Source organism: Diachasma alloeum, unplaced genomic scaffold (genome assembly GCF_001412515.2).
Source record: "Diachasma alloeum isolate Michigan unplaced genomic scaffold, Dall2.0 Dall_scaffold_00325, whole genome shotgun sequence".
NCBI classification, from domain to species: Eukaryota; Metazoa; Arthropoda; class Insecta; order Hymenoptera; family Braconidae; genus Diachasma; species Diachasma alloeum.
In genome coordinates this window covers 588,877-616,602 of record NW_021680464.1, presented here as the reverse complement: position 1 = coordinate 616,602, position 27,726 = coordinate 588,877, and the positions used below count along the sequence as shown (strand labels likewise).

The 27,726-nt window shown below is 40.4% G+C and overlaps 1 protein-coding gene across 1 annotated transcript in view; it reads left to right on the top strand.

Annotated features, from left to right (window-relative positions):
• LOC107040211 (LIM/homeobox protein Lhx9) overlaps positions 1-27,726 on the top strand; it is a 132,250-nt gene that overhangs the window by 74,142 nt on the left and 30,382 nt on the right. The window contains exons 2-3 of the mRNA XM_015260180.1: positions 3,693-4,255; positions 7,738-7,943. Of these exons, the coding sequence (XP_015115666.1) occupies positions 3,863-4,255; positions 7,738-7,943 (599 nt within the window). The 5' untranslated portion in view covers positions 3,693-3,862. The remainder of the gene's footprint in view (positions 1-3,692; positions 4,256-7,737; positions 7,944-27,726) is intronic.

Below are 27,726 nucleotides of genomic sequence, written 5' to 3'. Positions count from 1 at the left end.
AAAGACTGGAGATAAAGAATGTCCCTGGGGGAGACATCCACCCCTTGGGGTCTTTAAAATCAGTCGCCAAGGGTCATCGGGGGCCTGGTGCACCGCAGCCACACGCTGTGCTACCAAGAAGGACCGTCGTTATTAATTAAGTATTGGTATGGCGTGTTCCCCTCTGTCGGGTCACTGGTTAATCCATTCGGGTTTTGTTGGACAGGTAAACGAAAATGTTAGGAGAGAATGTGAAACGATGAGAATAACTCGGCTGGTCACCTTGGGGCCTTCTCGTTCCCCCTCCCCTTTGGCTGCGTTTGGGTCAAGCCCCGTATAAATCTTCTCGTATTTACCCGCAGCAGACGTTCGTTCAATGGTCTTCGAGCACTGGGGGAGGGGGAAATCCCCTGTCAATATACCATTCATGTTTTTACATATTTACTTGGGATTTTTAATGAGTTTAAAAACCAGGAAGAGAGCGAATGGTTTGTCATTGTCTTGAAGGGGCTTTCCGGACTAGCAATTGAGGCCGTTCGGGGGATTCACCATTTTTACGCGAATTTTTTTTTGTAGTTGGAGGATATTTCATGATCTAAGGGAAAATTTTCCTGTTGTGTAAAGTGTATTTACTTGAAAGAAGTAAATTATTTTCAAGCTTCACGGAACTCGAATAAATTCTCATTTATTACTAGAGTTACGCGTTACATCATGAATATATTACATATCAAAACATGAAGTGCGTTAGAAAAATCATATAAACAATATGTATTTGAAGATTGACGATTTTTCTACGCGATTTGAGTGATAAATACGAGAATATTGTAAAGCGTGAGACCTTTCTCGGGCCACGTGAGTTGAGATGCCTGGGAGAATTGAGCTATTGAAGAACAATTACTTATCCCAAGTAAATGTGTTGCAGATATTAACAATTTTTTTTCTGAGGGTCAAGTTGAGGATGTCTGAGTACTTTGACTATTTTTTCTTCAGTCAAATACGTTTTAAAGAATTTCAATTATTTATTTGTAAACAATGAATTTTCAAATAATCATAATTCTGTGCACAGTGTAATTGAAATGATGCTGAATATTCATGATTTTTTAAATATTTCTCACACGCAATTTAATTGACAAATATAATAATTGAAAATGGTTAAATCTATAGCGTAATCTGTACCAAACTGTAATAGATATTCCAATGAATCGTTAGAAAACATTTTACAAATCTGAAAAAAAATTAGGAATTTTACTTTTGGAAGAAGATTGATAAAATATATTACGGAACTCACAATTCGCTTACCGATTATGGAATCGACTCAGAAAATTTAAGCGACGATATCGGAATTTTTCACAGGAGATTCAGATAAAAATTACGGAGAGCACTGGAAAAATCCCTTGACAGTTCCGTAAAATTTCCTACAACCACATTTGGCCCCGGAATTACGAAAAAGATATGTAATTTTTACTGAATATTTCTCTCCGTGCATAACTCATTTGTTCGGAGTCGTAACAAATTTATTAATATTCAAAATTTTACCAGAAATTGATTTTATGCCTAAAAAAATCAAGTTTCCGAAAGTTAGAACAATTTCAATTATCTAATTAGAAACAACAAACTTGAAAAATAATGATAATGCTGTGCAAACTATAATTTGAATGGCGCTGAACATTCATGATTGTTCTCAAATTTTTGCAATTTAATTGACAAATTTGATGACTGAAAATGGCTAAATCTGCAGTGTAATCTGTGCCAAAGTGGAAAACATACTTGAATATCCTCAAGCCCGACGAGCACCGATGTTTTATATATATGCAATATTTTCCACTCATGACACGATTGTTGTGATATTATGTCGATTTTCCTCACTGTACATCCCTAGAAACGAAGAAAATTAAAAGTAGATGATGGAAGAGAATGGTGGACAAAGTTCTGAATGGTCGGGTAATGCTGGAAGACGCGAACAGAGCGAGAAGGGCACGGAGGAGGGGGTGTTAGCCGACCAAGAGTTAATGAGATTACTTTTACCAGCCGGGACTAACCGAGAAATGAGAAGATCTGATTGGACGACGGAAAAGATCATAAAGGCGAGTAATTAGAGGGTTAGCTTTGTTCGTAACGTACAATGGAGATGGAGAGTGGTGGGCTAGAAGCCAAGGTTGATATCACTGTTTCCGTTGTACTCATCTCGTTCCTCGAGTAGTTACAAGCTTTTGTGTCATTAGAACAGGTCCCTCTGGAGATTGATCAGCAAATGAATTTCATTGGAAGAGAGAATTTGTAATATTGAATGGCCTTTGATCTCACCATAAAGTGATGAAGGGTTTCCTTGGGTTGATTAATTCAGAAACGTCATATCGAAAACTCCACGATTACCTTGAAACCACTTCAAATCGAATCCCGTAATTGACAAATTTTCGAGTGGCTGAGATAGATACAAAATGACACTCACTTAATGTAATTTTTATCCTTAAAAAACGGTAGGGGGATCGTAATTTCATGAAGAATGTCGTTTATCCGTTGGGTAAGGAGACAAGGCGATGTAATTAAAACGATAAAATGCTTAATTAGAGTGGATAACGGAAAATTGTAGAGAACCTACGGTGGAAGGAGAGTGAAGAGGGGTTTTTCGTATAAAGGACGCGGGTAAGAGGAAAGTGCCTGTATACAATACTCGTAAAATGAAGAGTTTTACTGGGTAAAAGATATATACTTTCCATCCAGCCGTATCTCAGCGTCTGTAGGTGGGGTACGTTGAATACATCTTACGCCAATTCGTGATAGAACCCCGAGGAAAAGGTATTCGGAAAATATACATTTTATTGGGCCTGGTATCTTGATTAAATCCGAATATTCATGGGGTGTATTAAAATATCTCGGAGGAATCTCATCATCGTGTTATACGATAAGGATGATTAAATTCGAATAAAATGTATCTCATGGTGTATGATAGCCCATTCAGGAAAATAAACTCGATTGAATAATTTCATATCGACGATTTAATCAACAACAAAAATTTCTTCAAATTTTTTGTTTACATTGAAGTTAGTCTGATCTGAAGAGTCATTTTTTCTTGGGTTTTATTTAAAAAACTTATGAATTTGCCTAATTCACTCTGTCTCTAAAAACATAAAAGTTCGTGAAGTTGTTTCATGTCGAAATAGGTCGAAACTACCTGACTGCTAGTCCTCAACTTTGATTGATCAGTGGACTCACAACTCATTCTTTCCGTCGATTGTTAATTTTCTTCTGTTTATCATACGTGAAATTAACCAATTCTTCCTTCTAGGGTTTTCATTTATCATTTACTTTCATGTACCTCATAAATTTCAATTTCTTCAATTTTCATTTTCCCGGGAACGGCATAATTTGATTGTCTTCCATTTCTTGATGTGACAATCCGGGAAAATCCCCCGGTTTCCCCGAAAATCTGTTTAAAACAGTTCCCTTATTTTTGAACAATTCCGGGCATCGATTAGGTTGCTTTGGAAAGTGGAAAATGATTCAACGATTTTTCTCTAATCATTAATTTTCGTCTTTGATTGAGCATTTCGTTCCATATATTATTGATTTTTGTGATGCATTATTGAGTGTGTGGAATGTAATAAATTGACTTTTTCATTTTCACATTAAATAACAATGAGTTGTTTATTATTCAACTGAGGAAGAGGACATGAATGGATTTTAACCGTCGACGACTTGATTTCTGCTTTCAGGTTAGAAACGAGGAAAAGAGGAAGCGGCAGTTGACCGCGGAGTATTGAAAATTCCCCCAAATATTGTTTGCTTGCAAACAATATTTTTTTCCTCCTTGACACGTTGTTGGTGGGCTCTCTGAGGCCCGCCGATCTCATTGGCCAAGCTGGCGAGCGCTCTGACTGCTGGTATGAACCCCCACCATCCGGGACACACAGCAGCCTACCCCCATCATCCCTCGTTGTCAAGTAGTCCACATCATACTGGGCCTGGTGGTCCACATCACGGTGGTTACGCAACTGGCAATAGCAGCAGTGGTGGTGGCAGTGGTGGTGGTAGTGGTAGTACATCAACACCAGATCTACCGAGTCCTCACTCACCACCGAGCCACTCGGGACAAACGGATCCTGGTACACCTTATGGCTCAATCGGTGGAACACCTGGTATGGGTAGCAATGGTCATCATCATGGCGGTGGTGGCATGATGGGCGACAATCCACATCATCCTGTCCATACGCATCCACATTTGCCAGGGCATCCGGCGTATCCGCCTGTTAATCATAACAACAATTGTACATTGAAGGTAAGGATGATGCGATGTTTCGTTGATTTTTCGTTGTTTTACTGTTTGGAGATTCTTTGACCTTTCGTTGAGACAGGTCGATTGAAGATGATTGCTCTCCAATCCAAAACATCTTTATAATTCAAGAACAACATTTCAAATTTTGGAATCATTCCAACGCTTTCTGGGTCAATGAATTGACTATCTCGTTGATTCTGATCATTTTGAAGGTTGAACCTAATTTTTCAGGAATGTATTGAGCAATGCCTTCCTAGATATCTAGCATCGAAAACTTGTCATATAATCTGGCACTATACTTACCTGATTACGAATCGTTTAAACTGCACTTAAATTAAGAAAATTGTTCTTTAAATGAAACCATTTGTATAATCCATCGTAAAACAATAATCTTACTTTAAGGATCATTTCTTATTCTGTCAACGATTGATCACAGCACCTGTCAATCATGAGTACAATTGTACATCGGAGGTAAGGATGATGTGACGGCTTGTTGATTTCTGGTTGTTTCACTGTTTGGAGATTCTTTGACCTTTCGTTGAGAAAGGTCGATTGAAGATGATTGTTCTCGAATCCAAAGCATCTTTGTAATTCAAGAACAATATTTTCAATTTTAGAAGCGTTCCAACGCTTTCTGCGTCAATGAATTGACTATCTCGTTGATTCCGATCATTTTGAAGGTTGAACCTAATTTTTCAAAAATGTATTGAGCAATGCCTTCCTAGATATCTAACATCGAAAAATTGTCACATAATCTGGCGCTATTGGGGAGTTAAGAACTCAAATACTCTATCTATCGGACGGGATAGGAACCCGTATAAGTAGGTTGCGAGCCCTATCTCTTCCAAGGAGCTACTGTCGAGTGGCGAAAATGTGAACACGTGCAAGTAGGGTCCGCGACCTATGCTCCGCCCCCATCTGAATTCCCAATACTTACCCGATTCTGAATCGTTTAAACTGCACTTAAATTAAGGAAATTGTTCTTTAAATGAAAACATTCGTATAATCCTCAAACAATGATCTTACTTTTAGGATCATTTCTTTTTCTGTGAACGATTGATCATAGTACCTGTCAACCATAAGTATAATTGTACATTGAAGGTAAAGATGTGACGTCTTGTTGACTTTTGGTTGTTCCATTGTTTGGAGATTCTTCGACCTTTCGTTGAAAAAGGTCACTCGACAATTTCTGATTGTCGATCCACATCGAGAGACATCGAACGCGGGATGAATAATAAAATAGCTTGTGTAACACTTGGCAGTGACATGCCAAAGCAGTGAGGTTAGATTTTTTACCCAAGATAATGGTTTATGGCCGTGTGAAATGAGACTGAGGGAAAGAACCGAGGTGCCGTCAATAGAGAATCTTGCATCATCAGGTGTTTGAGAATACCTCGTAAGTGCGCCTACATACTGCTGGGGCCTACACTTTCTAAGTACTCAGTTCTATGAAACTATCGGAGAGAGAAAGCCAACGATTGAGGAAGGCATATTCAGTTAATTCTCGTAATTTCGTGTTTTATGAATTTCACAGTTTTTTGTTGGAAACCTTTGTACTTCCAGCACTCTTGGAACACAGCGATGAGGTGGGGTCAATTGGTAATTAATGTACAGGTAAAAGTGGGCGTTGGAGCATGTAGAATCACTTGCACGTAGCAATCAGAGAGATAGAATGAGGAAGACTCGCAGAAAAAAATAACAAATAGAGAAGGATGAGTGAAGTTGAAGGATGCAGCGGAAGAGGTAAGGGGTGGGGGAGAGCAATCGAGAAAGAAATTCTATGGGCATTATCCAGCTACGTGACCCTCACTTAGCTCACCATTGACAAACGTAACAATATGGGTATTTACCATGGAGAAATATAATTGAATGGAGGGGAAAAAAGGGAAGGGGGCGGAGATGGTGGAGGAGGACAGATACAGCGGGGGGGAGAAATACGCCGATGAGTGAGAGAAAGAGGGCCCGAATAATTCTCCCACCACTTGAAAAACATGCCAGGCACTCGGACCCTTCCCTCTTTCAACGTTAGTTAGGTCCTTTCTAGGCTTTGCCTTTTTATTTCGTTCCTTTTTCTTCTCAGCTCTTTCTCGTCCTCCCCTCTACCCAACCAAGCACTCTATGGTGGACAAGGGAACAACGCACTGGGGTACCTGAACCCCGAGACCCCGTGAGGCATTCAGGGCCCCAAAGCAAACCGGCAGACCCCGAGCAGTCAGTTGGGTCCTGACTTCGGTCGGGGCTGGTTCGTGTTACCGTACGGTCGAGTCGCCACACGCTCACTTACAAGCGCTTCAATACGTTTTTTTCTTTGCTTTTTTTCCTCCTTTTTTGGCCTCTTCCTTTTGCTCCCACTCAACTACCAGAATAAAACCAGTCGTCCTCGTTTGCCAGTTTGTACACGATACCGCGTTATTCAGGTGCCTTGTGGATTTTTACATGGAATATTTTTATATCAGGATTGTTGGCTCTGTGTGAAAGTGAATTCAGTTAAATTTGTTTTTTTTTCCCTCCGTTATCGAGAAGCAAACAGTGAAATTGTGTTTTGTTGGTTTTTCAGTGGTGAAGTGAATGCACAATATTTTGGATTACAACTTGGTGAACGAGGGGCTTACTTTTAATCCTTGTGTTTGATTTGACGATTCATCCGTCGGCACGCGTTTCCTCATGGAGGTGCACGCGCATCATCACTACAACGCCATCACGGCGCGGATGAACCAGAAGTATTTTCCCGTGAACATCAAAGTAAGGAGAATCGAAAGATCCAATTGTGCACTTGTTCAACTGCTCGAGAGAGAAGGAGCGAGAAAGAGGTTTTTTAGGTGGAGGGAATGGGGCGGGTGGGCATGGGGTGGGAGATTGTTGAGAGAGGTGGGGAGGAATATTTACAGCGACGCTGGGAATGGATGTCCGACGCATGGAGCGCGAAACACAAGGACATGCTCTTGAATTTTCAATTTTCATGATATGCGCGTTGGATTTTTTGCTCCGTTTCACTCATACTAACCTCTCGATTTCATCAGACTCGCGACTTCTGGTTATCGATGACTTCATGCCTTTTTTTATGAAATAATGAATCAGTCTGAGGTGATGTTAATTGAAAAGAGAATTCAGGAAATGACAAGGTAGACCATGAAACCGACAAAGCTCCGGGTTAGAGCCGGGATGGGGGAACCCTTTCCTGCTTTCTATGCGTGACCGTTTCGAACGAGTGATCCGAAGAAGATTGACTTTTGCGTAAGGGACACGGATGCGTGATCTCGGCCAAACCTGTGATACAATTCTCATTCCCATGGAGATATTTCAAAATTATTTGTCATAATCGAATATTTCGTGAGAAACTGCTGAACCTTGGTCTCGTGTTGGCCGATCCTGACGCAACAGTTTGAAATCTCAATCTTGGAAATGGCTATTTCAATGGGTTATTAAATATTTTTATGGAGAAGGCTAATTGAATTGATGGATTAATTGAACTTTTGATGTTTCAGCAGGAAGGTGGTCAACAAGGATCAATGATCCACACATGCAGTGGATGTGGTGGTAGAATAGTCGAGAGATTCTTCTTGCACGCGATCGACCGCTACTGGCACAACAGTTGTCTCAAGTGTGCTTTTTGTAACCATCCCCTGGCAGAAATGGGCGCTTCATGCTTCATAAAGAATGGACAGGTCCTCTGCAAACCTGACTATACGAGGTAAGTGTCTGTGATTAGATTTAGCGTGACGGATGGATGATTTAATACAATTGCCGATCGTTGGTGATACTCTAATTTGTACGACATATACCTTTCAATTAAGTTTATGGCTGTGGAGACCGGATAATTGAGAAATTACTGTGTAGTCATCAACCTGGAGAATGTAATTTTTTTCGGTGGGAATGGCCAATTAAAAATTCGATTATAACCGATTTTAACGCTATCTGCTTCGATGAATCTGACAACTAGAAGGTCCCACCCGAAAGATTCTGAAGGTTAATTATAAGACATTATTCAAAAACTTATTGCGCAAGTCTTCCTAAATGTTCAGCGTTTGAAATTTCTTTTTTTGAAACGTTTATTTTTTTTCATTTCCTCTTGAATTAGGGGACATCCTTCTTAATTAAAGAATGAGTCTTCTTTAAATGAGAACTTTGTCCTTGACTCGAAATAACAATTATCTTAATTTCAGAATCATTTCCGTTTCTGTCAATTAGAAAATCGATTATTAAGTGATTTCAACGCTTTCTGCTTCAATGAATTCACCAGTCCACTGGTTCCGACCATTTCGGAGGCTAATGATCCGCTTTTCGGTGAAGAACCCTATTCTTCAAAAACCTATTAAGCAATGTTTTCCTGGAGTTCTTCGCAGATATCCAGCGTCGAAAAGTTGCCATATAGACTGGTTATAATTGCCTAATTTTAAACTGGTAAAAATACACTTAAATGAAGGATATTGTTTTCTTATTCAAAACATCTTCATAATTTAAGATGAATATTTCCAATTTTAGAATCATTCCGCCTTTTCTAAACAATCGATAGTAAATTCCATTGTCAAGCGATTTTAGTGCTTTCTGCTAGAATGAATTGACTATTTCAGTGGTTCTGATAATTATGGAAGTTGATGATGAGCCATTCACTAATAAATTCAATTATTCAAAAAGCTGCTGAGCAGTGCCGACTCTTCTTCGACATCTTCCTAGATGTCCAGCATTAAAAATTTTCCATAAAATCTGGCCTTGTGCTTACCTACCTTTTAATTAAGTGAAATCTACTAATTATTAATAAAATCGTCGTCTGATTCAAAACATCTTCATAATTCAAGAACAACATCCCCAATTTTTTAAACATTTTTCCTTCTGTGAACGACTGTTTGAAAATTCGATTATCAAGCGATTTGAATGCCTTCTGCTTCACTGAATTAACTAGCCATTTTTTCTGATCATTTCGCAAGCTAATGATCTGCCTTTCATTAAAGATCCCAATTCTTCCAAAATCTGTTAAACAATGGCTTTTTGTTGGACGTCTTCACAGATGCCAAGCGTCACAATATTCGCACAGAATCTGACCTTCTACTTACCGAATTTCGAATTTAGAAAAATGAATCCCTATAATTCAAGAACAATATTCTTTTAAAAATCCGTAAAAGATCAATTAAAAATTCAATCATCAAGCAATTTGAACGCTTTCTGCTTCAATGAGTTGGCCAGCCATTGGTTCTGTTCATTTCGGAGGCTAATGATCTCCCTTTCATTAAAGGACCTCCTCCAAAAAACCTGTTGAGCAATATCTTCCTAGACATCTTCCTGGATTTTCAGTGTCTAAAAATTCCCATTGATTCTTGCCTCAGACGTTCTGGATTTTGAATGCAGAAAAATTGTTCTCTAATTCAAAACATCGTCAAAATTCAAGAACAATTCTCTCAATTTTAGAATCATTGCTTTTTCTGTAATTGACAAAAAATTCGATTATCAAGCGATTTGAATGCTTTCTGCTTCAGCGAATTGACTATCTCATTGATTCTAATCATTTTAAAGGTTGATCAGCCATTCATTAATAAGGAACTTGTGCAGCAATGTCCTTCTGGACGTCTGTCGAGATATCAACCCGCAGTTTCAAAACCGCATTTTCAAAACCATTCTCTTTTATGTGAAAGATTAATTAAGAATTCGATTATGAATCGGTTTCAACGCTCTCCGCTTCAACGAATCCACCAGCCTAGAAATTCTGACCGTTTCGTAGCCCAATCGGCCATTAATTAGAGACCCCAATTATTCAGAAACTCATTGAGCAATGTCTTCCTGGATGTCCAGCGTTCTAAAAATTTCCGTGGAACCTGGTCTTATACAAGACCCCTCGGTTGATGGTAGGTAATCACTGAGGACCGTTCCAAATTTAGAGGATTCGAGGTCAGAGCGTAATTTAATGAGAAACAGACGCCGACATAGTTGGACTCGGTCCGCCCGGAATAGAATTTAACGTGGTCTCAACTACGCGTTTTGCTTTCTCTATCTGTCGCTTTTCACTCGAAAATTTTGCGTCCATCTCTCACCGTCGGATACTTCAGCCCACTTGGCTTGTATGATGCTGTCTTACTGACAGGTCTCTCATACTTCTTGAAATATAGCAGTCCAGTTACTCGAACAATGTGCGCTAAGAGCCAATTACCGAAAAGCCATTTCTTCTTCCTCTGGGAATAATTCGACTCTTGTTATTTGAATTCTCTGGGGTTTGTTTTTTTTCGCTCTTTGGATAGAGCAATCTCGGAGGTACAACTTCCCTCGGCCTAACGCGAATATACCTCTCGTGGCAGACGCTCAAGGAGAAGGAATTTAAAGTATTCCGAATACGCGGGATATATTTGAATTTTCGAATACGGGAAATTTGAATCAATTCAGCATGTTATGAGCTGGTAGAAGAATATGGAGGAATTGAGAGAGATAACATTTGTCTGTTGGATTTTTAACTTCGAGGATTTATCTCACACTGGTGGCGATTTATTGAAATTTTATTTTATTCCCCCCTCCGCCCAGTCTGAAAGTATTTCACAACTCCAATCATGATCCCAAAATCAACAATTCAATCATTTTGAAGCGCTCATGAAATCTATTATAAAATGAACTAAAAGTAGTACTTAAGAAAATTGGCGTTCTTCATTTTTAACGAATCTAGAATGTTCGGATTTGTTGTGAAATTTGAACATTGCATTTAATACATTTAAATCAGTTGGGAATCAGCGATAATACACTGAGAAAAAAATTTAATCCTACAAATTAATTGTGTCAGGCAAGAATTTTTAGGGAGATTTTGTATAGAACTTTTGAACACTTGTTTGAAACATATTTGCTTGGCAGAATTATTTTTTTTCTCAGTGTAGTTGCTCGAATTTTTCCAATTCTCTTCATAATGGATAATGAAAATAGGAATTTTTACGGGACTCGATTGCTGAATATTTACAAAAAATCGGGGAAGAGTAAGGCGAGATTAATGATGGGGCCAACAAAATAACACGATTTGATTGACTCGGATCTCACTTAGAAGCTTAAAGGAATTCCCTGAAACAGAAAAACAATTAAAAAATTTCATTCTACCGTTTCCGCGAATACTCGAGCCCGGTCGATTTTACTTTACTCTCCCCTCGTCAAAATGCGGGATTGAATTTTCCATCAGGCCCCCCAACCCACAATTTCGAATAACGAATCAAAGCCAATCTGGAATTATCCCACAACTCCAATTATAATCCCAAAATAAACAATTCAATCATTTGGAAACATTCATGAAATCCTTCATAAAATGAACCAAGAATATTTAAGAAAATCAAAATTCTTCATGTTTAACAAATTTGAAATGTTCGGATTTGTTCTGAAAATTGAACATTGCATTCAATAGATACTAAATTGTAAGTCAGCGATAATAGTTGCTCGAAAGGCAAAACAAATGATTGTTCTGACCAAATGCTACGATTTGATTGACTCGGATCTCACTCAGAAGCTCAAAGAAATCCCCTGAAACCAAAAAAACAATCAAACAATTTCATTCCACCGTTCTCGACTCATGACTGCCCAAACCGGGTCGATTTTACCCCCCCTCCCCCCAAAAATTTAGGATTAAATTTTCCATCAGTCCCTCTCCCCTCAAAATTCCAATAACAAACGAATACCAATCTGGAATTATCCCGCAACTCCAGCCATAATCCCAAAATAAACAATTCAATCATTTCAAAGCACTCATAAAACCCTCCATAAAATAAACTCAAAGTATTCCACAAAAAGCTCGTAGATATCCCCTAAAACTAGAGACAAAGATAAAAACACAAAACGCCGGGAAAGTCAGTACGAAAAAAAAAAACGAAAAAAGAAAGAGCCACTTTCGCAGAGCTCGGCGGAGAGAAAGGGGTTGAAACGAGGGGCAAAAAACCCCCAAGAATTCTCCTCCTCCCTCTCACTCTCCCTCTCCCCGCCCCCCCGAAAAGCGTGAAAGTGGGAGGGAGACAGTATGAGAAAGAGTGGGTGGTAGCGGATGGCTCGTTTCTTTTGGATTCAAGGAATGTTTCAATCAGTTTGATTGAAGGGCTGAGCTACGGCAAGAGGGTAAACTCGNGGGGGGGGGGGGGGGGGGGGGGGGGGGGGGGGGGGGGGGGGGGGGGGGGGGGGGGGGGGGGGGGGGGGGGGGGGGGGGGGGGGGGGGGGGGGGGGGGGGGGGGGGGGGGGGGGGGGGGGGGGGGGGGGGGGGGGGGGGGGGGGGGGGGGGGGGGGGGGGGGGGGGGGGGGGGGGGGGGGGGGGGGGGGGGGGGGGGGGGGGGGGGGGGGGGGGGGGGGGGGGGGGGGGGGGGGGGGGGGGGGGGGGGGGGGGGGGGGGGGGGGGGGGGGGGGGGGGGGGGGGGGGGGGGGGGGGGGGGGGGGGGGGGGGGGGGGGGGGGGGGGGGGGGGGGGGGGGGGGGGGGGGGGGGGGGGGGGGGGGGGGGGGGGGGGGGGGGGGGGGGGGGGGGGGGGGGGGGGGGGGGGGGGGGGGGGGGGGGGGGGGGGGGGGGGGGGGGGGGGGGGGGGGGGGGGGGGGGGGGGGGGGGGGGGGGGGGGGGGGGGGGGGGGGGGGGGGGGGGGGGGGGGGGGGGGGGGGGGGGGGGGGGGGGGGGGGGGGGGGGGGGGGGGGGGGGGGGGGGGGGGGGGGGGGGGGGGGGGGGGGGGGGGGGGGGGGGGGGGGGGGGGGGGGGGGGGGGGGGGGGGGGGGGGGGGGGGGGGGGGGGGGGGGGGGGGGGGGGGGGGGGGGGGGGGGGGGGGGGGGGGGGGGGGGGGGGGGGGGGGGGGGGGGGGGGGGGGGGGGGGGGGGGGGGGGGGGGGGGGGGGGGGGGGGGGGGGGGGGGGGGGGGGGGGGGGGGGGGGGGGGGGGGGGGGGGGGGGGGGGGGGGGGGGGGGGGGGGGGGGGGGGGGGGGGGGGGGGGGGGGGGGGGGGGGGGGGGGGGGGGGGGGGGGGGGGGGGGGGGGGGGGGGGGGGGGTGCAACAGAGACAGATAACTGAAAGGGTATATCTTCAGTGTCTGTGTGGCAACACTGCGGTAGTCTTGGTTGGCCTGAAGAGGGTAAGGAAACGAGTGAATTCACCGAGTGAGATAGAATCAACCCGCGAAGAGAGGGGGCGGGGGGTGCCTACAATCACCGGGATGCGTCCAATCACCCCTTGCCTCGGCATTTCGGCGGGCACGGACACGATGATGTTGAAATTGTGTGAGCCAAGTGTGTGGAGAGGAGCAAAGACGTGTGTGAAGGCTTCGTATGCACAAGTGAGTGAACTGTATATGCACTGCGAATCAGGGAAAAAGGAGGGAGAGTCTGAATATCGGACAAGGGCGGTGTTGCGGGCGTATTGGGATCGGTGATTGTGTGTGTGTGTGGGTGTTTGTGTAAGTTTGGGGCATGTCGGCGGCCAATCATCACAGTGGCATTCCACTGGAGCGCGCCTGTCCGACGGGCCAACGTCGCGCGCGGTACCCCAGTTTGGCCTAGATGTGCAATCAGACCTTGCCTTCGAATCTCAACCCCTTTAGCTACCTCCTTGGGATGGGGGGAGGGGTGTCTCGTTGCTCTTCGTTCGGCACGGAATATGGAACTCCGTCCTTCTCGCGGGGCCCACCCCCTCTGGCCGAATACCAAATTCCAGCAATTTAGGTAGGTGGGTTAAGGTACTTTGTTGAATCAACATGATTGGGCTTGACGCGGTGAGGTACGACGGAGACGGCAGATAAACTTTTTTTGGACGGGGGTGTATCTTGATTTGCTTACTTGGGGATTACTTCGGATTGGGGAGGGGAGGGGGGGTGATTGGGAGGGGAACTGGGGGAGTTTTATTTGATGGGTTTTTGGTAATTTTTGGGGGTTCTTGGGGTTTCTGATGCCAATGGAGGATTATTACGTGTGAATGATTTTGTTCTTTTCGTTGTTTAAAGAATGATGTTAGTTTTAAGTTGTTAAGGATTTATTTGGATCTGCGGAATGTTTATTTGAATTGGAAATTGATAGTACTTTTTATGGGAATAGTATTGTTCGTTATTTCCAACTGGAGTTTTTGCAACGGAGAATGGAAGTTTTGTGACTATTTTTTCTCCAGTGCAATGATTTTCCACTTTTGTTTTCAAATACTAGAACTTTCATTCGAGCCCCGTTTGTTATTTTATTAGAGAATGATTGATGAAATAATTAAAAAATGACAATTTTTGAAAATTACCTGCTTTTTCATAAATAATTTATGAACAATCAATTTTCCACCATAAAAATCATTTGTTCGGAATCATAAAAAATTTATTCATGTTCAGATTTTTACTAGAAATTGATGTCATGTCTACAAAAGGTCCGAAAGTTTAAACAATTTCAATTATTTAGTTATAAACAACGAATTTTTAAAAAAATGATAATTCTGGGCAAAATGTATTTTTAATGGCGCTGAATAGTCTTTTTTTTCAAATTTTTCTCACGCAATTTAATTGACAAATTTGATGATTGAAAATGATTGCACTCTACACGAATGTCAGGAGAAAAATGAGGAAAAGATAGACTGCAATTTTTTAAAATTAATTTGACATCTGCATCTGAATTCAAAATAATGTTCCGACCTAAAATTCCAATTTACATTCATTCTTTCCAAAAAATTACCCAAATTCAATTTACAATACAATTGAGAAGTCAGAACAATGATTACCCAAATGTTCCCACGTTTCAATATAAAAAACTTTCAATTACATTGAATATTCAAGAAATTAGGTGCTTCACCAATAGAAAAATACGAATAAATATTCCGTCAATTTCTCGTTACTAAAATTTCCAAGATATCTCACTCGAAATTGCAGTAGTAATTTCCCAACAGTGCACAACATGCTATACATCCCCCCAAACTTTTCACTCCGCCTGAGATTATGAAATATTTGATGTTATAAATTTTTGAAGAATTTCATTAACTTGTCGACGAATGACGTCAGACACTCGTACAGTACTTACGAGTTATAAGAGCTTTGGCCCAATTTCTAATCGACAGGGAAATTACCGTTGACCTCGTGACAAGAGTCGGACTAACGATAACTCGTCACGCAGAATGAGGTAGCAGTTGGGAGGGGTTGAATTATGTAAAGTTGTGGGGGGGCCAGCCTAGAAAGACGAAAATGAAACCTAAAACGTGCGCTGAGAGTCGAGAATTAATGAAAAATCATAATTCAGAAAATCGAAAGAACTTTCTGGGTTTGTGTGGCACTCCGGGAATCGGAGATTACGAGAGGAATTGTGAGGAACGTGGGATGCAGAGTTGGGGTGGTTTTGAGGGGGTTGAGGCGTATGGAGGAAGAGGGGGGGGTGGCGTCGGCGATAAGGGGTTCATTAGAGGCAGTTTATTACCGCCTTTGAAGTCTCTCGCGTGTTGCCGTTAAGTCGCTCGATATCTCGTAATATCTGGCTCTAATCTCATGAGGAGAAGTTAATTGCTACCTCCAGTGCAACCCCTTTCCCACTACCACCTCTCATCCCTTGAACCCCTCAACCTCACTCTCATGTAGCACGTGTCGCCTTCACAATTAGTCGCGCCACGAATTAAACTTTTGTTCACGCATATCGAGATGTTGGGGAGGTGTACGTCAGCTTTTTACGGGTGGCGTTTTCAATTTTTGAGGGGATTTAGTTTTGTGTTTCGAGAGAATTCAACACAGGGAATAAATTGTTTCCGTTACTGGTTCGATTCCCGGTGGGGGGCCAAAGTGATTTTTTAACGCTCTAATTTTCACAGATTCATTGTCCGAGCGGGAGTCTCGTAAGGGACGACTGTACGTGGTCAAGGTTTTTCCCTCAAGTGAGGTTTTTCCTCGGCCCTCGGCGAATACGGTACAAAGAGTTGGGGGTCGGAAGGGGTAATTTATTAGCGACAATTGTCGTACTCATTTATTAACAATGACACTATTTAATTTTGTAGTAAAAAATCGTATTACACTGTTAAAAAATTTTCTCTGAATTTTCCGGTACACTTTTTGGAAATTTTTATCGAATTCAAATACCACTGAAATTTCAAGGAATTTCGTCATTGAAAATTCCGAATTTCGTGGAAAAATCAAAGAGAACGGTAAATTTCAGTTCCACTTTTCCCTGAAAATGAATAGAAAACCAGAAAATTCCGGTAAATGAATTCTTGAATTTTCAGGGCAGTGACACTGAATGCGATTTAGGGGGAGATTGGAAATTTAAATAAATTAAGGAATTCTCGTATTTATGCTGCTTAAAATTCTGGAATTTTCCAGTGAAACCTGAAATTTCATGATTTTTTCCCCCCTAAATTACTGTCTTATAAATTAATTAATTAGTCAACTGTCAACGAAATTTCATTTTTTTTCTAACAGCGTAATTTCATTATTTAATATTTCTTGGAAAGCTCTTTTATTTATTTATCGATTCGACGTTTTGGTGTAAATAAATTACGTTGACTAATATTTTGAATTGCACCTAATTGTTTCATAAAATGAGTATAAATCTTCCACAACAATTTCTGTTAGTTCGTGATTTTTTTTTCCATTTCAATTTTTTTTTCACATGACAGAATAATCAACGAATCTTGTCTGGAGTTCATTACCGAGGGCCAAATATTTAATGACTGAAAGTTCGAATATGCTTCTGGAAAACTCACCGGTCAGTTATCCTGCTTAATAGACTGCATAGAGATGATTAAATACAGCAAGCAAAGCTGGGGTTGAGTACCTGGACTAATCAAATATCAATGATGCCTGGGAATAGATAGCGTAAAGTTTACGTTTAGAGTAGTTTACCTCGGCGAAGCCAAACGTGATATTTGCAGACGCATAAAACGATCCAAACACGGCGTAACCATCTCCCACAATTTACCGTAACAGAGAAAGAACAGTTTTGATGTTCTGGGGCACGTCACTAATTTCCAGGGACATGGCACTAATTTTCAGTTGTCCATCCCTAATTTTTAGGAATCTTTTTTTTTTACAAATTTCTACGAATCTATTACCAATTTTTAGGGATTCGTAATTGGGAAATTCAACGAGCGTGACATTCTGAAATTCAGTGATGTTATTACTAATTTTTTGTGACAATAAGCATTAATTTTTGGGAGCATCATCAATAATTTTGAGGACAACTAATTTTCTGGGAAGTTTGGCTAGCATCAAGTCTCAGGAATATAAATTACCGATGATCACGGTTATTCTAGTAAATGTTCGGTATCATCAGTAATCGATTTCTAAAAAACAGGGGCACATTCCTGGAAATCGAAACGATTTTAATTAATGTAACATATTATCACTAGTTTCCAGAAACACTGATGATTCGCATTCAAATAAAGTATTTGATTTTTCAGTTCAATTATTCTGCGAAAGTTCAGAAAAATCAGAAAAATTCAGTGAAAAATTGAAAATTGATCTAATTTTGTTTTTGAATATTCATATTCCCCTGAAAATTCATTAAAGTTGTGAAATTTCCATCTCACTTCCACTGACAACTCAGGAATTTCCGTGGATTCTACTTAAAACTTGAAATTTCATATTCATTTTTTCCTTAAATCCGATTCAATGTCACTCTCATGAGATTTACTATAATATCTTCCTGAAACTTCAAAGAATTTCTAACAGTACACCAACAATTGGTGAAAGATTTCTAAAAATCACTGACATATGCCTGGAAATCAGTGACATATTTCCAAAAATAAAAAAAATGTTTTCTCTGCGATCGTGTCTCATTCTAAAAAGTCGCGCTCTCAATTTTTCCACTCAATTTTAGAATGCCAGACATGACTTTGACGATAAACTTTGATTAATTCTCTCGTATCTCGTCTCAGCGGTACATGACTAATGAACGGTCGCGAGTGCAGCGGATTTGTCTTCAATTCCTCTTCTCTATTATTTCGTCGGTGCGTTCTTTCACGGGCCAATGGCTATTGCAGAGGGATGCACGTCACGTTTGTCATGCCAAAGATATTAGCCCCGGGGTTTACGTCGCCCGAACCGCTGACAAGATCGCCTCTTTGAGGCTTATAATAGAATCAAGAAGGAGATTGGGGTATAAACACGTTGTTAATATTTCCGCAATTCGTACATTTCAATTTTTTTATTTGGATATAGTCCTAAATTGCAAACGCGAAAAATTTTGTCAATTACTCGGGGAAAAATGTAACATAAGAAACATGTTAGCATTTTTTTTCATCTGTAATATGTCATTAATGAATTTATCTTCATTTGTTTAGACATCGCCATTTACATCTTCATTTGTTTAGACATCGCCATTTACTGTAATCGATAATATGGAAAAGAATGAAGAAAATATTGTTTTTTTGAAAATGTAAAAATACTCTATATGAAAAAGTTTGAAATTAGTAAGCGCAAAGGAATTTCTATAATGCTACATAACAATCTTTTCACAATTGGAAAATAACATTTTTAACTGCAATTTTTTCCAAAATACTGAATTGTTTTTCGGTAGAGTTCTTACAAGATTTTGATCAAGTAACAGTTCCACCAAAATTTCAGAGAATTTCACAATTAAGAATATAGAATTTCATATAAAAATCAATGGAAATTGTCAATTAAATTGCAATTATTCCCTGAAAATTAGAAAAAAATGAGAAAAAGTCTGATTTAAACTATTAAAATCCTGATTTTTTATGGTTCTCATTGAAAATTCAAGTAAGGTTGGGTATTCTCGTCAAAAAGTTTGGAACTCCATCGAATATTCAGTGAAGTTGGAAATTTCACGCATTCTTCCCTTAAATTGTCGATGAAACTTTCATAGAAAAATCCGATTCTACTAAAAAAACTCTCCCCTAAAAAAATATCTTGCAACATTCAATTTTTTTCTATTTCTAGATGCATTGAGACGAAAAAAAAACGACGAAATTTGGAAATGCATGAATTTTCCTTTTTAACCCTAATGTAATAGCACTCTTTCGACAGCGATTCCCGTGTGGTCCCTGAAATTCATTGAAAAATCCAATTCTAATGAAAAATTGACGCATTGTAAAAAAAAATACATCGAATATCCCGCAATTTTCCTTTTTTATCTATTCAAAAATGCATTCAGACGATAAATAACCGACGATATCGATGAAAAACAAATTAGCACTTTGCTCCTTTGACCACCCGTTTTTCGCCTGTACTGCCTTCCGGCTAAACTCAAACTGAAACGTACAGTACACTGCGTAGAGTGGACGGATAATCCGTTAAAAAACCGTCCCCATCGACACAACAACAAAACTCTCCCCTCCCATCATCTCATACCAAAACTTTATACCAGGAAGCGTCCACTGACGCTCAGGCAATTACTCCAGAGGTATCCCCTCTACCCCTTCTCACCCCCTCAACCCCCTCTTCGCCCCTCACCGCCACCACACCTATTCTCATCCTCTCACTTGTTTTCGCTCCGTTGCAATTATTGCCAGGGCCGTCCTTTGTTTTCCACTAATTGAAAAATACTCACGAGAGCACGCGCTGGCATTCACGAGTGAGACAGCCGGAACTTTATATATCGGTAACGAATACTCACTTTTCTCTCTGACCGTCAAAGACGCGTTTCAGTGACACATACACGGATATTCCAGATATATAAAGCGGTAAATGAAAAAAAAAGAGACGACAATTCCATTAATTTCGCCGCTTTCATCCCCTCCGAAAACTTTTGTGAAATTTTTTTAATTTTGTCGCGCGTTTTTGTCGGCGAGAGGGAGGCGGGTGAAGGAGGGGAAATTTGATTCATTTAACAAAACGATTTCCAGCGAAACGTAAACAATATTATTTTAGGTTGCACTGGTGTGTATGACGGGACAATTTTCATATTTCAGTTAACAAATTTAACGAGTGGATGAATGGGTTTGAACTGGAGGGGTAAAAAAATTTATTTTTTGAATTTATCCATTGTTGAGTTGCTTGAGGGTTATTCAATTGCAAGTGAAAGGGGGGTGGGGTATATTTTAACGTGATAATTATCGAGCGATTGAGGTGGAGTTTCGTGGAGAATTCACGGACCTTTAACTCCTCGCGGGGCTCTGTTAATTATCGATAATGGGTGAGTTGTATAACGGTCTTGACACTCTTGACGTACGGCCTAACGGCCCGTGGGATACGACGCCGTCTAGTCGGGTATCATGGGATAGACGTATCTTCCTTTACATTGAAGAGCTGCCTCTTTTTATGATTGTTTTCGTGTAAATAAAAGATTAAATGGGAATGAATAAATGTCACATAATTTTGACTGGTTCTCGAGGGGAAAAATTTGTTGGAAGTGTGTTTTCTTTTAATAATTTTCACGAGAACTTTCCAACTAGAGAAATTATGCTTTTCAATCAAATGAAACGTTTATTTTATCCTGATGAAGGATTATTACCTGTTAATAATTTCGCTTTTTTTTGCCAATTATTTCAGTTTTGACTAATACAGTCTTCATTTAGATTGAGGATACATTTAGTTATATTTAAATAAAAAAAGGATCATTTCCCTCAATTTACCCGAATTTCTAAAATCACTCGATGTCTCTCACACAGAAAGTTAAAACCTAATCCTCAAAATTTTCCTGTCATGATGTGAACCAATCATTGCGTTCAAAAGGACTAATTTTATTCAATTGAAATGAAGTATTTCTGTACGTTTAATCGAAAATGCAATAATTCTATTTTTACAAATTGTAATTTATCGAAAAAATTGTAATTTTTATTCGAAATATTAGAATTTTTACTGTACAAAAGGTAATTGAATGGAAAAATACATGTTTATGTTTACTATTCGTCCCCCCGATATTGTTCGGTAATTTTTCTCCAATTTTGTCCCCATGTAGAGTCATTAAGATTTTACGTACAATTTTCTCGAAAATTCCCCAACAATACACAATTATTGCAATAAAAAACATGTTTTTTAAGAGATTATTCACCGATTTTGACTCGAGGTATAAAATCAATCCATCGAATTCATTCATTCACAGATATGACAATCAATGAACGCGAGAAGATACCGCTGAGCCGTCAACTTTATCCAAATGTTGACATTTGTCTCTGGTTTTATCCCTCCCCGTTATTTCGTCAAGCACTTTCCTTCTCTCGCGCGTATGCACACGAGTCCCTTTACCGCTCGTTGCGCTCCATGAATTTTAATCCACGCGTTGGTTAAAAGAGGATACTCCGGAAAAAAGGACGAATGTGGGAGCGCGTGCGCGTGTTAATATTTTTTTAAGCCACTTCAACCACCCCCACTCCTACCCTTCTCACCTATTGGATGCATCATGATGCTTCGTGAGTAGGAAAAACAAACTTTGTCAACAGATGCACTGGTAATGAGAAAATATTGGGATTGTATTTCCATTATTTATGAATTAAAATGGAATGAACAGTATAATTTTTTTAACGGAATTTAATGGACTAGGGGCTACGCCCCCTGCTCGGTCCGCTCACCAACCCTCATATGAACTCCCCCATAATCCCCCCATGATTCTTATTCTGACCCTCATTAGTGGCCCTTTTTTGACCCTTCATGTCAGACCCTTAATTGAGGAGGCTTAATTTCGTGCACCCAATTTTCATCACCAAAAGGCGATTTGGATTTTGACAATTTAGAGAGATCTTGAGAACCTTATTTTGACCCTTGTGGCCCTTATTTTCTAACCCTTACTAATCTGACCCTTGTTACTCTTATTTTCGCCCTTAAAGTGACCCTTACTCTTGTAAACCTTAATCTTGCGACCCTCAATCTGACCCACATAACCCTTAATCTCACCGTTGCGACCCTTATTCTGACCCTTGTGGCCCTTATTTTAACACATGACCCTTATTCTGACCCTCATGGCCCTTGTGGCCCTTAATTTCGGAGTCTTAATTTTGAGTATCAAACTTTTATCACCAGAAGTCGATGTGGATTTTTCTAATATAGACAGATAAATTTTTTTTTTTTTAAGAATTTTTTTTATCGCATCTCGTTTCCCGCCGGACTGATATATTTGAGGTGCGCTCCCGGTATCGCGGATACAGGTGTACGCAAAAAACAAGAAAATTCGTTTTTTTACATTCCCCCAAACCCGTCAAAACCTCTCACCCGTTTGCCAGAGGTCCCTTTGACGACTCACCCAACACCCACTCTCCACCAACAACCAATCACCCATGGCTCACCTATCTCCAGTATTTTCCAGTACCGTACGGTGGGGCTTGTGCGTCATTTCCTTGTAAAAATACACCATTTGATGGATAATTTGTGAACAACTACGGGACACGAATTAGTACCTCTCGCTTCGTTATTTTTCATTTGAATATTTTTGTTGATTTTTCGGTTCGAAATATTCTATTTCCGATCCATTCGATTTTCTTTCCATTGAATTATTTTGTTTTTATTTGAATGGTCAATTATTATGCTGCTCTTGTTCCTCTGCAGTTGAGGATATGCACTGTTCGCCCAGGGCAATGATTCTTTACTTTCATTTGCGTTTTTATTTACATCAAACGAATCGCTTTTCGAATGTAAATAAATTTTTATATTAAGTAAAGGATTTATTTGGTATTGATGAACAGTTTATTTTGGATCATTGAAACATCTTCATTGGAATATGTGCATTGTTACAAGAAAATGAAATTTCACAAACAGTTTCTGTTGAAAGTCCGACTTAATTGAATCTTCAATGAAAACTTGAATGCCCAGTAACGAATTGCGTAGAATTCTAACTTAATTGAAAATTCAATAATATAATTGAATGAAAATTTACAGCTTTCGTTGATTTTTTCGCTAAATTGTCTATTTTTGATTAAAAAATTCCTTGAAATTGATGAAAATTTCCAAAAGTGTGTCTGAGTTAATTTATTTTCAACAAAAATATTGTTGTCATAAATTAAAAAATTTCAAGTAGAATGTTATTTGTTACAAATACTTCATGTCTCCGTCGATTGAATGGCCATTCAAATAGTGAAATCGCATTCAATTGACTCATCATCATTAATAAAAACGTGAATTCGAATTGGAGAAAAATTTTCCTTGAAAATTCCCCAACACCGTAAAGTGGAGGACAATTGAATATGTCCCCCCAGTACCAAAAGGTGCACGAACTGTAATAATAATCCCATTTGTCGGTTGCGAGTGGCATAGTAAATACCGAATGCGAATTATTCACCCACAGCGACGAGAGCCAGAATAAAGGAGAGGGGGAGTCTACGGGGTTATTCCCTGCTACTTGGCAGGGGTTGTGGCGTTTACTCAACCTAATAACCACGATCAGACGTCGTCGTTATATGTACCTAATTTATCAGATTACAAAACCGTGACGGGAATAAGAGCATCGGAACCTTTATTTCCCTCTCAATGTTGAAGTTCATCTTCGCTTTTTAGGAAATCTTCTCTTTTAGTTCTTGATTCAATGGACGCAAATTTTTCAGTTTCCATTGAACTGTGAGAAGCGGAATAAGAAGTCGGGGACATGGGGATTGCGGATAGCTCAGCCAAAACGAAATCAGGGGAATGTTTATTCTTTTCACCCCTTTTTCCACTATTCTAGTGCAATTTCGACTTCCTCGGTCCTCGTTAACTCCAAATTGAGAGAGAGAAAAAGATGGGAAAATAGAGATGAAAAGATTTTTCATGTTTTCTTTATATCGATCGTCTTCGTAGAGTATACGGAGAAAAAAGTTGTAGAAAAGGTACCTTGAAAATCATATAAAAATTGTTTTTTTGACGTAATTGTGATGTACCGCTATATTGTTAATAAAATTTGGCTGAATTTTCCGGAAAAATACGTTGAATTCGATTTATGGGGAAAAAGTCAATGTAATTTCAAGTTTTTCTGAACATTCACGTAAAGTCCCATTTTCTAGCGACTGAAAATTCGGTCATTTACATGAATTTTAAAATGAAAATGAATATTCACTGCCAAAAACTCTTGGAATTGCAGGAATTCTTGAGGGAATTCCTTAACAATTCTTGGAATTTCAGGAATTTTTTAAGGAACTCCCTGAAAATTCCGAGGAATATGGACTTCAAGAAGAGATTTCGCTGAATTTTTTTGATTTCTCATTAATTTCTCCGGAATAATTAAACTGAAATTAACAATTCCCACGGATTTTTCCATGAAATTACTAATTTTGAATGACAAAATTCTTCGAAATGTCAGTGGAAAATATTTAACAGAGTGCAATCATTATCGATGGACTTCTCGAAAATTAGTGACGTGTCCCTGAACATCAAATTTTTTCCTCTGTATTGAAAAATGATAAAAATTAGATTTTCATTCCTTCAAATATTAAAACGAGGAATTTTGAGGTGTTTGATTTTTCCACAAGACCACCTCGAATCTCATTATCCTCCGCATCTCCACCCCCTCGCCCCTTGACATTTTTAAATCTGTCTCATTAACAAGCTAATTAATAATCCAATTACGTGGAGAATATCTCCCCTCTTGGCATATTTTCACGGTAACAGGAAAACAATTCTGTTGGACAAGCTCGAGCTCTGCCAGCCCTCCTCAGAATCGCGCGTGCCTCCCCCAGCAACTCCGTGAGAGAGAGGAAGATGACGAGGCGCTGGAAGTGTGCAGGGGCGGGAGGGTGGAGGGATTGCGCTCGGGGGATGGAATGAGAGGTGGTAGACCCGAGATGGGCCATCCCCCCTAGGAATTTAATAAGCAATTACCAGGGATGAAACGAGACGCATCTGTGTACCTGTATAACGAGGAACTAGGGGGTGAGGAGGGGTTGGAATTGACGGGTCTCGGTTACGACGGAGTGGGAGAAGGGGATGGAACAAAGGAGTGAGAGGAACACGGGGCGGCAAGTGTATCTCGAAGTGGGTCCACAATATTTCCAATAAATTATGTTTGCATTGCTCGATTTGCTTGTCTTGGGATCTCCCTCCACTCCGATGTTTTAACGTGTCTACGGTGTATATTCTCAGAATTCATGACGTGGGTTTTCTTGTGGAGAATGAATATTTTTTATGCATTTCTTTGAGGTTTCCTTTTCGCTACAGCATAATGTAAACACAATGGACTGCATTTTCATGAATACAATTCGCTGTTCTTATTAATGAAAACTTTTTATTTCCTGTTTCTAAAAGCACAAAGTTTCGTGAAGTTGGTTTACATCGAGATATATCGAAACCGCCTCGTCTCAAGTAATTATTAATTGATAATTATCATTACGTATTCGAGTCAACACGCATTTGCTAGTCGTGCAAAAGAAAATCTTCATCTATTGACATTGAGAACAATTTTCTAGGACATTTCCATGTGCTAGCACCGTAAACGAGTCACATTTGCACACTTTGAAATCGATGATTGTGTCGCACCAGAAAAATTAATGTGTCGGACCCGAAAAAATTATTGGGGGTCCCATAATTTTTTCCCCAATCCTTTTTTTTTCAGACCCCCAATAGTTTTTCTGCTGCCGCACGAGAATTTTCCTGGTACCACACAATAATTTTTCCAAGTGTCCCGATTGTGACTCGTTTACGGTGCTTAGAATCACATGAATTTTTCTAGAAAATTTCTCTCTGTGCAGCAATATTCAAATCAGTTTAGTCTATTGTGGATAGGGGTTATGAAATTGAAACAAATATTATTTCGAGGACTCTTTATTGCGTCCATATGCCTCAGGAGATTACATTGACGTTATTCTCGCCTAAAAATTCACCACTGAACAATTTCATCGGAATAAATTTCTCACAAATTTCATTTTCATAAAAAAAAAATTGATAAAAAAATTGAATTTCATTTCATAAAAAAAAATCACTCATCAAAATAATAATATAACGCCTGCAATAACAATGATTAGTATAACATCACAACAACTATAATCCTTTATCATCGATAATATACATTGCTATTATGAATAGAATCTTAATTAGCATCACTATATTTTCTCTCAATTTTCATTCAATTTATTCGGAGGAAGAGAGGGAGGAAGGAAATTTATACATATGTTTGCGAGGATTATTGCGGGATAAACTCGAAATGCAAAGTAAGAGTGGGCACCATGTAGGAGAGCAGAGGGAGAGGGCGGGGGGGGAGGGGGCAGGTGAGGATACAAGCTAGGTGAAAAGGCATTAACGGCCTCTTAACATGCAGATTGGAGTCTAAAGACTTTGGAGTTGCCCCGAACGTTGATTGGACGATTATTTAATGCCCCGACCGAGATGCGTTGCGCTATCGGCCGAGTACTCGAGTACCTTGCACTCGTATCAACGTTATAACTGCACATTCTCGGTTGTTGGGTTATTTACAAGTTTAAATGTGAAACGGCACTCAGGGGGAGATGTTTCGTGTCTTTTGGGTGACAAAATGCTGGGTTAGGTGATGTTCATTGAAGGATTTATTCATTAAATATTTTCTTATTGGGTTAAGGACACGTGGAGATGTTTGAGAACTGGAAAAAGTGTTCCTATATTTAAAGAAAATCTGAATTTCAAAATAGAGTTCTCAATTTAGGTAAATTTCTCTGAAATGAGAATGAGATTTTTTGAATGTTTATTGTAGTTGTGGTTTATACCAGAAATTTGATGTTTTCATTTGTGCAATGGGGGAAAATTATTCAAATTATCGAGTGGAGGAGAAAGAACGTGAGATTATTCATTTTAAAGAATTTATTTCTTCAATTTCTCATTTGCTGAATTAAGGATATCCAAGTATTTTTTATTTTACAGTTTGTTACAGACGACAGAGTACTTGGATACCCAAAAATAAAATAAAATAGCCAGAGTACTTGGATATCCTTAAATTCATGAGTGGAATTAATTATTGAAATTGCAATGAAATAATCCGAAAAAAAAATCCAAAGTTCCGGATACCATCTGCTCGTTTGAATTCGTCTGGGATTTGCCGTAATAAAAAAAAGTGAGAAAGAAAAAGAGAAGCTTTGAAATCGGACGCGGGAGTCCCGCGTTTTGCGCTCGTTAAATTTTCCAAATGGAGAATAGGAAAGTGGGGAAAAGCGTCGTGTGTGTCGCACTGAGGTTCGTCAACGTTCGCCTCAGGGCCCTCTCTCCCTTTCGTAATAATCCACGACCCCTCGATAGCTTGGTCCCTTCACTCACAGGCTCGCTGTCCTCCCTTCGGTATTTTCAGTCCTTCTCACTCCTGTTTTCGTCGTTTCCATCCTTCCGCACCCTCCTACCGCCCCCGCCATTGCGTTACTCTGCCCCTCCGCGCTCTAACCGTGCTAACGACCCTGCTTTATCTCCGTACCAGCCGCAAGTTATATATATGAAAGCACCAACTGATACGCCACGAGACAAGGGTACACGTGCTGTAATGAATCTCCATACTGGAATCCATCAAATCTCCACATTCTTAACATCAAAATTTATTAAAGAACGAATCGGGTGGAAGGGATTTCATCAAATTTAATTAATTGCGATGTTCCGTTGCAAGATGGAACTGTTGTTCTTATTTTAGGGAATATTCATTTGCGGTTGGAAATACCAATTGATTGCTTTTATTCATAACTAGGGGGCTTCGACCCCTGCTCGCTTCGCTCGCTCCCCCCCCCCCCCCCCCTCCCCCCCCCCCCCCCC